Source organism: Patagioenas fasciata, chromosome Z (genome assembly GCF_037038585.1).
Source record: "Patagioenas fasciata isolate bPatFas1 chromosome Z, bPatFas1.hap1, whole genome shotgun sequence".
NCBI lineage: Eukaryota > Metazoa > Chordata > Aves > Columbiformes > Columbidae > Patagioenas > Patagioenas fasciata.
Window position 1 is genome coordinate 24,387,571 of NC_092560.1, and position 15,646 is coordinate 24,403,216.

Below are 15,646 nucleotides of genomic sequence, written 5' to 3' on the forward strand. Positions count from 1 at the left end.
TTAGGCAAGTAAATCTACCTGATATTTTAAACTATTTTTGTTTCAAGGTGTTTGTGCTTGCACATTTAATGACAAAGAACTGGATTATTTACTAATAGTTAATAATTGTTTTACGAAAATGATTTTCCTCTGTAACTTATTTTCATTTTAACAAATGTTGTACAGTTCTAGCTGCCTCCTGCTGCGAGATGTTAAGCCTTGTGTATAAATTTATTGACCTGCATATAATCTTAAGTAATAATCTGGCAAGTAAACAGAAACAAAAAAGGCTAAGAAACAATAACTGCCAAATTTATGTAGCCTAATTTCTGTGTACCACAAGCCTTTGTTTTCTATTGGTGCTACTGTTCTGGCAACCTGGAGAAATCAACATGTTGGAGTCTGTTGTCTTCTGTATTGTTTCATTATGTTAGAAACAGATGCCACATAAAGCTCCAAATCTAACAGGTTCCTTTGCTTTCTCACAAGACTGCCAGAAGGAAACTAAAAGTGATTGTCATTACGCCCTGTCGTGGTTTAACCCGAGCTAGCAATTCAACCATGACAGCCCCTTGCTCATTGCCCTTCCCCTTCTCCCCACCCCCCGCAATAGGGGAGAGAATCAAAAGGGAAGGGAGAAACCTGTGTTGACATAAACACAATTTAATAAAATAACAAAATACTACTACACTACTAGTAAATATATAATAGAAATAGAATGTAGAATAATAGATACTCAATGCAATTCCTCACAAACTCCATCCACACGGAGCAGCCAGTCCCAGGAAGCAGCACCTGGTCCCAACAGCCAATCCCGGAGAGAGAAGAGAGGAAAAAGGGAGAAAGGCCCAGAGGCCTCTGCGGAACGGCAGGATGGCAAAAGGCCAAGCTAACGGAAATCCTGAACAGAACCCCCATGAACAGGTCTGCAAGAGCAAAGAGAACAGAGAGACTGAAAGATCCTGACTCTCCTCAAATATGAAGCATGACGCTAATGGGATGGAAAACTCTGACTTATCAGTCTGCATGTCAGTCAGCTCTGCCCCATCCATGCCCCCCTTCCTCACACCTGTGGGCAGAGCGCTCAGAATGTCCTTGGCTCTCAGACCAGAGGAATTAAAAACATTAACTCTGTCCTGGGTTGTTATCTTTTGTTCTCAAACTAAGTCCAAATAATGACCATGCTAGCTATGAAAAAGAAAGGTTTCTAACTGCATGAAGAAAATTAACTCATTTTTAGTCAAACCAGCGCACACTCATTGACTGGAATTGAATAATATGTACTCCAAGCAGGAATTCCTAGGTTGCCTGAATCTTGTTCTGTGTTTTATAAGGAATTATTTCATTAGAAGCACATAAACAAGTGATGCAAGGAATTAATAAAAGCCTGTTGTAAGACATAGTCACTTTTTGCAGGTTAATTTTAGAACTGCTGGTATGGGAAATGATTAGTCTTCGTAACAGGACATGTAGTCAAATGGATATGTCCATTTTATGAGAGATTCTTGTACAGCGCATTCAAGGGAACAATTTGTTTTTTAAAGAAAAGGAGAGTAAGTGGGGAAAATGAAAACAAATATGCAACACTTTCTACTCTGGTTGATATTCAGTGGTATGTACTTACTGTTTGTAGATCTATGAAGGATGCAAGATGCCCAGACTTGAGCATAGTGTATTAATCTGACCACAGGAAATGAAGCACTTAAAACAAAAGCATATTCAGATTTATTGAGGCATTTCAAGAACTAGTTCTGTAAAACTAAGCAGGAATAATTTTCATCAACTGCTAATGAAGCGTGTGATTTTTTTTTTGTTTGTTTTAGTTTTAAGGAAGTAAAGCATGTATAGGAAATTAAGAAGGAGCATGAAGAAACTGAATTGGTATTTTTAGAGTTTAAGATGTTGTGTTATCATGGTGAATAAGGTGGTGGTGACAGTTCTGCAGCAATTTTTTCATAAGCTGGTGGAGCATCAGGTACCTATGGTAAGGAAAATGAGTGTGAAAGATTGAAAAAACAATTGAGATACAAACCAACGACATTAAAGATGCAGCAAGCTATTAATATTTACCTTTATAACAGATATGGTACTACACTTAAAATAGCTAAGCTCATTCATTATGTCTTCATTTTTATTTTAGGTTAGTTTTTGCTAATATGTTGGTCTTTGTTGTTGTTTTGCATCAGACTGCATTCATCCCAAAAGATCATTTTCAGTGTTATAATTATAGGAATTTTTAAAAAATATTATATATATATATAGAGAGAGAGAATTAAGACTAATATTGAAACTTTTATTTGAGAGTCTTCCTGCAGGTACGTTGTCTTATTCCCAGTGTTAACAATTTGGTGAGCTTATTTAAAATTGATTGTAAATTAGCCTTTTCCCATTCTAAAACTATTTAAACACACCCATAAGTTGACATATACATTTATAAATTATTTTAACTTTGTAAAAATTATGTTTTAATGTTCATCTTTCCATAATGATTAGAGAAGCTAAAACCTTGAAGTTTTACAATGTTTCCTGGCAATCCTTGTCAGAGTATAGTACACCAGACACAGTCCGTTCATTATTTGTAAGAATGGTGGAACATCTATCAGGGAGATGCTTGCTAATTCAGTATATTTCAGGATTCAAGTGTTACATCATTGTAATAGATTGCATAAAAATCATACAACTTAAGAATAAAGGAAGGTGAAATAGGATATTTTTAAAAAAAAATAAAAATTCCTAGTAGTAGATTTTAAAAACCCTTTTCACAGTAAAAATTGTGCAAAACACTACTTGTTAACAAAGGCAATGAAGACCGATCTAGAGAGCACACAAAAAAACCCAATCAAATGACTGTTTATCAAGATTGTATCACCACGTCTTACTATGTTGTAAGTAGATGAAACCTTGAGTTGCAACTTACCACAGAATTAAAGTTCCTGTATTCCTGCAGGGGCATTTTGCAGTCCAGTGCTGTTCCCTCACCTACCACGGTTCGTATTGTGCCCACACTAGTGCTTTTACTCTTGACAGACCATAGAGAAATGTGGGGAAGATGAAAGGAAAAAGAGAATGTGAAGTTGGAGCACATAGCACTTAATTTAATATTTCACAGCACATCTACAGTATGTATTAGACTCTGGGATTAGGGCCAGACACAATGCCAGCAAGAGGGGTAATCTCCCTATTGGTTTTTGCTGTCTCTGCTGAGACATACTCTCTCTCCTGTATTATCCGATTGAATTGATGAAAAAAAAAACCACAAGGATCACATCTTTTAGGACTGGGACTGCTGCAGAAATGGACACCTTCTCATATATCTGAATGTCTCCTCCTTTTTGTCCCACCCGTTTCTTTATTAAATCTCCAGCTTTTTTTCTTCTCAATTTTTCCACCATTTCTTTTGCACACATTAGATATCAGTTCTCCCCTAGTGAAAAAGCCTAATAAAAATTAGGTTTTCAAAGCCAGAAAGCAGCAAACTGCAATGAGAATGAATTAAAAAGAGACTGGGCTTTTTGCCATGATGTACAAAGCAGGCATGAAAGAATTCTGGTTTGCTTTTTGAAGGTTTTTTTGAGTATTACTGTCACTTTTGCAACATGTCACTATGAAGTTCATGGTTTATGTATTGTGGCCATTTGATATACATGTTGGATATATCACGGGAAAGGTAACAGGACAAAGTATCTGAAACAGCAAAAAAATAGATTTGCTGACTTAGATGAGACAAATGTTTTTTTTTAATTCCAAGTGGTCACATCTTTCAAAAAATATTATGATAGCTAAAAGATATTTACTGTAAAATGTATAATTGGATAAAGCTTTCATTTAAAACTATTAAAAATGGCCACCCTTTCGTAGGAGAGAGAGCAAAACTTCAAAGATCAAGCATTGACTCTTCTAACAACAGGTGTTTTGAGAAGGATTGTACTTTTTTAATACATTATTTAAGAAGACACAAAATTGAATTTTTAAGTGGTGTTTAGAAAACAAACTTCAAACTTGCCCTGCTTTTTTGTAAATTTTAAAACAGCAAGTCACCTTTTATATGAATAAATCATGCATCACCCACACATTGACATAATATTTACTTAGTTACTTGTAACACTTGTTTTTCTTATCTGCTTCCTAGATTTACTCTAATAATATCTGTCCTCATCACAGTATCACAGTGTGTTTGGGACTGGAAGGGACCTTGAAAGATCATCTAGTCCAATCCCCCTGCTGGAGCAGGAACGCCTAGGTGAGGTTGCACAGGAAGGTGTCCAGGTGGGTTTGAATGTCTCCAGGGAAGGAGACTCCACAACCTCCCTGGGCAGCCTGTTCCAGTGCTCTGTCACCCTCATTGAGAGGGTAAGTGTTATGAAGAGTGAATATGTTGTCTTTATTTAAATTAAAATACACAGAACACATCTTGGGTTTTTTTTATAAAGATTAAATATAATGCTTCCTAGAGATCAGTTTTTCCACTGATGTGTTGTGCAAAGCTGGGCAACTGGCTTCACATCCTGATGCTTTTTCTTCCTCTTACCCCTTTGCCTGGCTTGCAAGTTCTGCAGAGCAAGGTGTGTTTCATGTTGTGCAGTTTTACCTCTGTATATGTCAGTGTGTATGTTCCCCGAGACAATGATGTCCCATTACAGAGCTGACATTCTCTGTACTAGTGTAATGCAAGTAATGATAACATGTTGTCAAAGTAATTGCATGCTAGGAAGTAAGCTGCTGTGCTTACCCACAGACTTTTGTAGCCACTACGTCTTTTGTAATACCAGCAGCCAAAGATGAGTAAAATTGCCAGCACCAAAATGAAGAGTCCAATACCCAGGGCTCTGTTGGCAAAGCAAAACAAAATAATTAACACCAGAGCTAGATTCATTCTTCTGAGAGCACAAGTGATTGGTATCCTTTTATCAAAGGAAGGCATGGAGCAGATTTTACCTCAGAAAATAGACAGCGTATCAGTAACTTCAGCCACTCGCTGTAGATTAAGTAGTTAGCTAAATTCTCTGCCAAATTCTTAAGCATTTTAAAAATGAGGAATATACCGCTTCAAAGATAATTATCTACCAGTGACTACTGCTTCTAAAAAAATTGTTCCCTGTAAATCTGGCAAACAGCATTGCAATATTGGAAGAGAATGCGAAATAAATCAAATGCCACACCTGCAGAGACACATCTCATGTTTATTTGCTAAACCTTTCCAGACAGCAAGTATTGAGAAATGTATCTTAATTGCATCATATTGCAACAACAGTTGGTGACAGAAGGATTTTTCAAATACATAAAACACTACACAACCTCCAAACCTGACTTATAAACTTTAAGTTATTCATAAAGAGCTCTATAACTCTTTAGTTCTTGTTCCATGACACTCCAGGCACAGTACTGGTGTCACTGGGTCATTCTAGGGAACAGAGTCTTTGCAAACTGCTGTGAGACATCCTTCCCACTGCCTACCTGGGACTGGAGAGAAGTAGCACAGTGCCACTGTCTCTCAGAAGGCAAGCTGACAAAGTCACTGCAAGTTTCCTAGTCACAAGAGCCCTTTCTCCTGAGCTAATACCCTCCCACAGAATTTTTTTGGTCCGGTTGTTGTTGGGGTTTTTGGGGTTGTTGCTGGGGTTGTTGGTTGGTTTGAGGTGTTGGTTTGTTTTTGTGAGTTTTCTTGGTCTTTTTGGTTTTGGTTTGGTTTTTGGTTTTGTTTGTTTTTTTTTGTTGTTCTTTGCCCGTTCGTGAACAGAAGAGTCTGCAAAACTCTTGAAGGGAAAAGAGGATAGGAAAAAATATTACCACAAGTCAGGATGGACCCATTCTAACATGCTGTTCTGTATCTTATATCCAGTTGCCCTGCAGTAATTACTACCAGACTTTTCCATCAGGACTGAGGAGTGGGGTATGTGACTTATCGGAGACCTTTTATATGATTTTCAGTGACTCAGAGTCTCATGAATGAGTGTTTCCTCGTGACCTAAGAAGCCTGAAAGAAGATGCAGACTGGTGTGACAGAACAGGCTGGCTCTTGGTCTGAATTGTGTGCTGTTTAAGCATGTCACTCCTTGGGGACAAAGGGATCTTCTTTTTCACCAGTACCTGAATCCTGAAAGTTGCTTTGCCTCTTCAAGACTTTGTGTTGGCTGGAGATCTGTTTAACCCAGGAATACAGCTCATGGCATTCACTTGCTTCCCAGTCCAGCTGTGTTGCAGCTGATCTTCGAAGTTATGAGAGGGCTCCACTGGTTTTGTTACTATTCCCAGCACAATTAAAACTTGGAGAGACTGCTTCTCCAAGCAACTTCTGCCTTTTCAGCATTTTGAGGCTGCTCTCTGCTTTTGTGTGCTCTGTAATTTTAGCCAGCCATTAGCCTGTATCCTGCACAGAACACACGTCATTTCTGGAGTTTATGATTTTAACTGTATGTTGGCCACCTAACTCCTTTCCGACCTATTCAGAGTTTAGTATGAAAAGTTTGTATGCAATTTCATGCAATTCCAGTTAAAGTGGCAGCTGTGCTATTTCTAATCTGTGCTTAAATCTTGAATTCATGGCAGTTAGAGGTGAGCACACTTTGTTTCAAGTGCTGAGACCATGAGTAGCCAGCTTTCTCTTTTGGAGAACTGAACTGAACTATGAGAGTGCCTTTCCTCTTGTTTATTCTCTCTGCACAGGGATGAACACAGAAAAACAAATCTCGTGCGGTATGTGGGTCTGGGGGACAAGTCACCAAGTTTGGGGGCCAGTAAAGCAGTAGCAGAAGCACATTCCACATACATATATCCCAAGCACACTGTAGTAACACATCACCAGTGGGATAGTGTCTCTGGTCATCATATTTTATTGTAAGCCAAAACTAACAAATTAGTTGAATTAGTTCTGCTTAAGTGGAGTGTCACCCAGACACAGTTTGCTGAGAGTCTCATTTGTATGGCATTGATGTCTTCATCTGCTTTTTGATAGTATTTTGCCATTTTTATGGAGTTTTCACTTATATTATTGTTTAGAGTGAGACAATGTCTTTTTGAGGGTCTAAAGAGAGGTGTGTGGATCTGGAGATAAAACTTAGCATAAAGATCACTTGCAACAGCCTCGAAAGAAAATTATAAATAAGCCTCAATAAACCTGGTAATTTTTTAATAAAGATTAATGACTTGTGATTATATAATCAAACTCTAGAGTCTTGAATTCTGCAATTCTGACTTTCCTTAACCATTGAGGGCTCAGTATGGTTCTGCAATTACAAACATTACATACAACTACAGGATAGCTAAAATACACTCCACCTGTATACCATGGTGACTTTTTCTGGTACTATTTTGTACATTTCTTTCCAATGTAAATTTCTTTTCACCAGCTTATATGCTAACATATGTTTTGCTTTATGCTTACTCTTCTGCTGCAAGATCGCTGTGTCCTCTCCCTCTGAAAAAGTTGCCATCTGGATGGTAGTTTCTTCTGGGCATTTTGTCAGCTTGGTCCTGCTCAAACCTACAAGACAGAAATACAGTGCCTCCGTGCAATAAATAATTTGTTATCTCTAAAGCATAATATTATCAACTTTTTCGTTGTAACAGGAACATTTTAGGGAGGCAGGACAATCTAATATCTTCAGAATTTAGTGGATCTATATACATATGCAACTGTCCCAATTTAAGGCAAAACTCAAAATTGTAACTATAGTCCACCTTTGAATAGCTCTGCTGACATCAAGGTATTGGCACCTGATTGTAACAGAGAAGAATTTGACCTGGTCTCTTTAGGTACTAAGTGATGGCAGACTTCTGAAATAAAATCTCTCAGGAAGACAGAAAGAAATGCAATTTATCTGGACAAGAAAAATTATTCAGAAGAAGAAAAACTAATATTGTCCTTGCAAGCAGTTGTTTCTTTATTTCTGTGATTCCCTGTAAGCAGTCAAGGCACAGGTTTTCAATTGGTGTAAACTCTCAGAGATCTGTTGCTTTGCAGATAGTTACGCTAATTTATATCTGCTGACAATCTATACTTAGCTGTGCAGGGAATTTACATTATAATCTTAATTTCCAGTCTTAAAGGAATAATCATCTAGCCAAAGGCAATCTGAACAGTTAAAAAATCTAATTGATCAAACATAGTGAAGAAGAAATCCACAAGTAATCAAGTTTCTGTCATTTAAAAAGCAGAACAACAGATCCTGTGCAATAGTATTCAGCTAATCTACCTACCTTACACAAGGTAATGGCTTTACTGAAGAGAATTCTAGCCAAGGAAATGAAACATTTTCAAAATTCACTTAGAGACAGTCAAGCCTCTTCTTAAGTATAATATTAAAGCAACACAGAAAATTTTGGGTAGAAAAAAAAATACAAATCTTACCTCCTTCAGACCTGTATCGTGTCTGTTAACTGGAAGGCAAGTACAGGTTTCTTTTCCTTGACTTGGTCTGTTTTTTTCTTGTTTGATCTGTTCTCTTATGACTATCACGAGTTTAAATTCCTTTCAGTACAGCTTCTGAGTGCATTAATTAGCATGAAAGAGGCAAGGAGACGACTTTTCATTTTCTTACAGTCTGCATCCTACCCTCCTGATAAGCAGCTGAAAATTTGTTATTTCTTTGTGTTATTACATACCCTCTGAGGAACAGCTCAAAACCATTTTACCTGCTTAATCAGTTCAAACTGCTACAGTGGGCAGACTACTACTAAATTCAAACATGTTTTGATTTAGAGCTGATTATTTTGTGGTAGAGGGCTGGTGTAAACAGAGTTTTTGCATGTGTTCAACCACAGTTTTTTGATGCACACTTTTTGCACCATTGCTACTCTGTGGAAGCTAGTATAGTTGGAGCAGAACTCATAGATGGATGCTGTTATACCATGGTCAAATTGTCTTAGATTAGGGCAAGTACACTTTAATTCTGTACTGGTAAGCAAATGCTGCAAAATAAACAAGTCTGTCTCACAGGCTGCAGAACTAACAAAGCCTGGTTTCCTATGGATTTGTATGAATTGCCTGTGCTTACACTACAGTAATTCTATTTACAGCAGCAGGCGAGAAATGGCAGTCTGTGATTAATTCAGAAGTCTAAGTACTATAATGGGCCAGCAGTGTCAGTTACTTCCAAAAAAAGAGAGAAGATATAAGAACCATGTCCTGCTTGTGTTTCTCCCAATGAATCATTAATTTGGGCCTTTGGTTGGTTGGTTGGTTGGGTTTTTTGTGTTTGATTGATTTTCAATTTGAAGGACTCAAACCTTTGAAGTTTGTTATTCTCTCTGAAACTGCGGATCTGGCTCTAAATGTGGTTGATAGTGGCTGACAGACTTACAAGTGAATAGGAAAGAAGAGGTAGTGTGAGAGTTCAACACCTATTTCCTTGGAAAATCAACTGAAAACTCTTAACACCAATAGTCGTAGGTATTACGGGGCTGGGAAGAGCCAGACTGTTCTTCTGCTTGTGTGTTTTATTTAATTATGGTAAAAATCTGGTCTTTCTTCGGATATTTTTCCATAGTGGTGCCCAGTGACAGGATCAAAGACAATGGGCACAGACCGAAACACAGGAGACTCCAGCTGAGCATCAGGAAGCCCCTTTTTTTACTGTGATGGTGACTGAGCACTAGCACAGGTTGTCCACCGGGACCATGGAGACTACATCCTTGGAGGTATTCAAAAGCCAGCTAGAAATAGTCCTGAGCAACCATCTCTAGGTGACTCTGCTTGAGCAGAGGGTTGGACCAGATGATCTCCAGAAGTTCCTGCCAACCTCAGCCATTCTGCGATTAACATCAGAAGGATTTAATTGTTCTTGCTAGACCCATTGAAGTTTGAAACAACATGGTTTTTTTGTTTTTTTGTTTTTTTTGTGTGTGTGGAGGGAAAAATAAAGGGAGAAAGAAGAATGAATGGTAGTGAGGAGCACAAACTTGCTCATTTGGCCAAACACTTCAGTGTTTCTCTTAGATTGTCCCAGACAAACTCAATGGGAGTTTAAAGGTGAAAGAGATGCAGGGATAGTTTGTGTAGATACCTATGTGTGTAAAACAGTAAGTGTACGCTATCATAGTCTAGCAAGTTGCCAAGCAACATTCCAGCCCTTGTGCAGTTTTCTGAAACTGTCATAGAGCTGATTATCAGATCATGTGTTTTTTCTGAAGAAAAGCTTCACTTCTGGGAGAGGATGATAACTGAAGGGTACTGTTTGGTCTTATTAGAATCAAAACTGAGACACAGAGAAAAGCCATGTGATACCAAGACTAGTCTCTGCCTCAAGCAGTCTCTGGGGCAAAATATCAACTGATTGAGTATTTTGTGTTCAAATGAATCTCTTGTTAATAGTATAACAAGGAAGCGGGGGGGAAAGAACAACTTTGTCATGGGTCTGTGGTGCCATCCAGCATGTAAATGCACAATGCTGCTATTGAGGATTGAATGGATGAGAAGGTGAAACACCATGTCCTGGTTCTGATCTCAGTTCTTTTTACATAATCTTATTTCTCTGAAGTGGTGCTGCTAACTCCATCAGTGTAATGTCATTGGAACTGGCGTGTGCATTCCACAGGTGTTACCTTTTTAACGAGAACAGTTCAGGAGAAGAAGAGGACAAAGAGGAGGAATAGTTAGGAGAAACCTCAAATCAACACAGGCCTTTTGTGATAGCCAGCAACCTGTAGCGAGCCTAGGGCACTTCGATGAATCTTGATGCTAGGTATAAAATTAATCCTTCTAGTGTAACTGAAAACAACATGCTCGACCTTTTAAAAAGAATAACTACGCCCTTTTCAGGAAAGACAGGCCAGCCAGGTGTGGTGGTGGAGTTGCTCTCTATGTGAGAGAGCAGCTACAATGTACTAAATTCTGCCCAGGAGTGGATGAGGAACGAGTTGAGAGTGTATGGGTCAGGATCAAGGGACAGGCTGGCAGGGGTGATGCTGTTGTAGGTGTCTGTTACAGGCCACCAGATCAGGCTGAGGAAGTTGATGAGGCCTCCTATGCGCAGCTGAGAGTGGCCTCACAGTCACAGGCCCTGGTTGTTGTGGGTGATTTTAACTTCCCTGATGTTTGCTGGAAGGACCATTCAGCCAGCCAGCCACAGTCCAGGAGGTTCCTCCAGTGCATTGACGACAACTTCCTCATGCAGATGGTGGAGGAGCCGACCAGGAGAGGTGCACTGCTGGATCTCATCCTCACTAACAAAGAGGGTCTGGTCGAAGCAGTAAAGGTTGAGGGCTGTCTGGGTTGCAGTGACCACGAGATGGTGGAGTTCAGCATCTCGTGTGGCAGGAACAGAATAGCAAGTAGAATTGCAACCCTGGACTTTAGCAGGGCTAGCTTCAGCCCTTTCAAGCAATTGCTGGGGGAAATCCCATGGGCAAGGCTGCTTGAAGGAAAAGGGGCCCAAGAGAGCTGGATTGCATTCAGAGATTGCTTCTTCCATGCTCAGGATCAGAGCATCCCCACGCATAGAAAGTCGAGGAAGGGAGCCAGGAGGCCTGTGTGGTTGAATAGGGATCTGTTGGGGATGCTCAAGCAGAAGAGGAGAGTTTACAGGTCATGGAAGCAGGGGCTGGCCACTTGGGAGGAATATAAGGCTGCTGTTAGAGGATGTAGGAAGGCAGCTAGGATAGCCAAGGCCTCCTTAGAACTACAGCTGGCGAGAGGGGTCAAGGACAGCAAAAAGAACTTTTTCAAATACATAGCAGATAAAACTAATACCAGAGGCAGTGTAGGCCCACTGATGAATGAGGTGGGTGCCCTGGTGGCAGAAGACACAGAGAAGGCAGAATTGCTGAATGCCGCCTTTGTCTCTGTCTACTCCGCTGGAGGCTGTCCTGGGGAACCCTGTACCCCTGAGACCCCGGATGAAGCCAGGTCAATGGAGGAGTTTGCTTTAGTCGATGAGGACTGGGTTAGGGAGCAATTAAATAGTCTGGACATCCATAAATCCATGGGTCCAGATGGGATGCATCCGCGGGTGCTGAGGGAGCTGGCTGAAGTCATTGCTAGACCGCTCTCCGTCATTTTTGCCAAGTCTTGGGAAACGGGAGAGGTGCCCGAGGATTGGAGGAAAGCAAATGTCACTCCAGTCTTCAAGAAGGGCAAGAAGGAGGACCTGGGTAATTATAGACCGGTCAGCCTCACCTCTGTCCCTGGGAAAGTAATGGAACAGCTTATCCTTGGTGTCATCTCAAGGCATATCAGGGATAAGAGGGTCATTAGTGGCAGTCAGCATGGCTTTACCAAGGGTAAGTCATGCTTGAACAACCTCATACCCTTTTATGAGAATGTAACAAGGTGGATGGATGGTGGCAGAGCGGTGGATGTGGTCTACCTTGACTTCAGTAAAGCCTTTGACACAGTCCCTCACAGCATCCTCACAGCTAAATTGAGGAGGTGTGGTCTAGACAACAGAGTAGTGAGGTGGGTTGCAAACTGGCTTAAGGAGAGAAGCCAGAGAGTGGTGGTCAATGGTGCGGAGTCCAGTTGGAGGCCAGTATCTAGTGGAGTGCCTCAGGGGTCAGTACTGGGGCCAATATTATTCAATATATTCATTAACGATTTAGATGAGGGAATTGAGTGTACTATCAGCAAGTTGCTGATGACACTAAGCTGGGAGGAGTGGCTGACACGCCAGAAGGCTGTGCTGCCATCCAGCGGGACCTGGACAGGCTGGAGAGCTGGGCAGGGAATAACCTGATGGAATTTAACAAGGGAAAGTGTAGAGTCCTGCATCTGGGCAGGAACAACCCCAGGTTCCAGTATAGGTGGGGAAATTACATATTAGAGAGCAGTGTAGGGGAAAGGGACCTGGGGGTGCTGGTGGACAGCAGGATGACCATGAGCCAGCACTGTGCCCTTGTGGCCAGGAAGGCCAATGGCATCCTGGGGTGTATTACAAGGAGGGTGGTCAGTAGATCGAGAGAGGTCCTCCTTCCCCTCTACTCCGCCCTGGTGAGACCCCGTCTGGAATATTGTGTCCAGTTCTGGGCCTCTTAGTTCAAGAAGGACAGGGAACTGCTGGAGAAGGTCCAGCGTAGGGCAACAAAGATGATTAAGGGAGTGGAGCACCTCCCTTATGAAGAAAGGCTGCGGGAGCTGGGTCTCTTTAGTTTGGAGAAGAGGAGACTGAGGGGTGACCTTATTAATGTTTATAAATGTATAAAGGGTGAGTGCCACGAGGATGGAGCCAGGCTCTTCTCAGTGGCAAACAATGATAGGACAAGGGGCAATGGGATCAAGCTGGAACACAAGAGGTTCCACTTAAATTTGAGAAAGAACTTCTTCTCAGTGAGGGTGACAGAACACTGGAACAGGCTGCCCAGGGGGGTTGTGGAGTCTCCTTCCCTGGAGACATTCAAAGCCCGCCTGGACACATTCCTGTGTAACCTCATCTGGGTGTTCCTGCTCCAGCAGGGGGATTGGACTAGATGATCTTTTGAGGTCCCTTCCAATCCCAAACATACTGTGATACTGTGATCTTTCTACAACAAGGTAATGAGATTTTTATGAATTTATATCCCTTAATTTTTAATCTTTATTTGTCTCTGGCATTTGAGGCTTCCTACACCAGACAGAGCATAGAAACCTAAGTACCTTTACACCTGGTTTAGTAAAGGCTTCAGGTTTGAGTTTTATGGGAACTTCAGTGGAAACTCTCAAGTATTTCAGTGCTAAATCTACATTAACAGTAACAGTACAGTAAGCATGAATAAGTTAATACCGTCTTCACTTGGTGCTGAGTGTTCCTGTTCCCTCCAAGGTGTTGGGAATTTACTTATCTGGCTTCCAGAGCTGAACAGTTGCACTAGCCCTGGTTTGGAGTTTTTGGAAATAAGCTATTCCTCAGATTGCTGCTGACTCGCATGCAGGCACCTCCAGGAAGCAACATGTTGTCCTGTGGACTGTCTTGCACAGACACCGTTAACATGTTGTCATCCTGAAAGGCTGGGTTCAGGAAAGTAAGTTCCTCCTCAAGTAATTTCCAAGTGAAACTGTAGTCATTGGTGTCAGACTCATCTCCCTCTGCTCCAACTCTGAACAATGTACAGTGCAGAAGGAGTGGTGGTCTTAATCCTGTAGTGGCTATGCCAAGCAGATGTTGTGAATGCGGCTGTTACTGTGTTCCTGAACCTTGTTTTTTTCTAAGAAAAAAATGGCTGGATAATTTTCTGGCAGTGTTTTGGGGTTTTTTTGCTGCTACTTTGTCCACAGTTGACTGGAGGTTCTGAGCTGAAGGGATTGTCCAGATTTATCACACTTTCTCCTTGAGACGTAGGATGACCACCCATGGTTGAAAACATTTTGGATGCAGTCGGGCACTACCAAGGTGAGGCAGAGTTATTACTTTCCTTGCATGCAATTTCAGGAGGCCACACCTGGATTCAAGACAATGGTAATACTTCCTAAAGCCTCATAGTCCTATTTCTGCCAGTGAGTGGCTAACTGATTTGGGCTGAGAGACTTCCTTTTATTTTATAAAATAGAGGCTTGTTTGAAATATTGGAACACTACAGAAGACTGAAGAATAATACTTTCTAAGCAAATCAGCATTTTTAAATGGACATGATCAAAAATTGTTTAATTAGATATTTCAGGGGCTTGCTACAAGACTTTGCCTACCCATTTGTGTCCCTTCCAGTGTGTGTTCTGCAATCAAACCCTCACAGATCGTTGATTTATTAGTGGCTCAGCTAAATTCCTGTAAGTGAAATTCATTTTTAAGAATAATTGTTATTCTCGTGAGACAAATAAGTACTTTAGATGAATTATTTATGTTAAATTTGGCTTCACAAATCAATTGCTTCAATAGTAAAAATTTCCAAAGTTCTAATTAGGGGAACTATGACATTTGTAATAGTTTGAAAGCTTTTAAGTGCTATGTTTTTTCCTTTTATGCAGCACTTCCTCCCTTCTTTTATGTTCTCTTTTCTGTCTGAAAAAATAGAATGACCCAAAAAAAAAGTGATTTGGATACAGACTCCTTTTATTTTCATAAATCAAATAATCAAATATTTGCCCAAAGAGTCTCAGTTGAAACGTGCAACTAAAGAGGACCTCAGGAAATCATCTAGTCAATCCCACTGTTCTGATGCACAACTGAATATATTTCGATTCTCTCTCATGTATTATCTATTCTTTGATATCTCTGTGTTTTCATGTTCTCACTATAGTCTGTTTCTGCTTTTAACAGGCTACAATGATATTTATTCCCCATTACATAACAAATTTTATCAATTACTAATTGTTTTAGCAAGGAAATGAATTTATTGTGCCTTCTTTATCTCAACTTATTATGGATTTGAAGGCTGTTCTCATGCTCTCTACAGACTTTTACCTTCTAAACCAGACAAATTTTATTTCTCACACTTCTTCATTAGGCTGTATTTTCTCAACCTCTCTCATTCTCTTTCCACTTAATTCTCTACAACTTATGCACCACTTCCAGTTAAAGCCTTGCAAGCATCATTATCTCTTCTATCTTAGCATAGCACAGAAAGACATTTTCTATTTTTAATAAAGGGCGGCATTAGGAATTCTTACTCAGTTTGAACCCGCTGTAGCCTTAGGTCTTCCTCTATTGTTCATCAATCCTTCCCCATCTTATGTGTGTATATTTTGCTTTTTATTTCTGATATTTAGGCCTGCACTTGTCTCTACTGAATTGCATTATTCCTTTAACTTTCCCGTTTATCAGGT

The 15,646-nt window shown here is 40.3% G+C and overlaps 1 protein-coding gene across 1 annotated transcript; it reads right to left on the reverse strand.

Moving 5' to 3' along the window:
- Window positions 1–1,447: 1,447 nt before the first annotated feature.
- On the reverse strand, window positions 1,448–8,410 carry MLANA (melan-A). Its single transcript, XM_065861680.2, has 5 exons — window positions 8,327–8,410; window positions 7,361–7,459; window positions 4,709–4,805; window positions 2,897–2,998; window positions 1,448–1,958 (listed from the first exon to the last, which is right to left on the reverse strand). Exons 2-5 carry the CDS (start codon window positions 7,432–7,434, stop codon window positions 1,890–1,892), a joined length of 342 nt encoding a protein of 113 aa, XP_065717752.1. The 5' UTR covers window positions 7,435–7,459; window positions 8,327–8,410; the 3' UTR covers window positions 1,448–1,889.
- Between the last annotated feature and the right edge of the window lie 7,236 nt (window positions 8,411–15,646).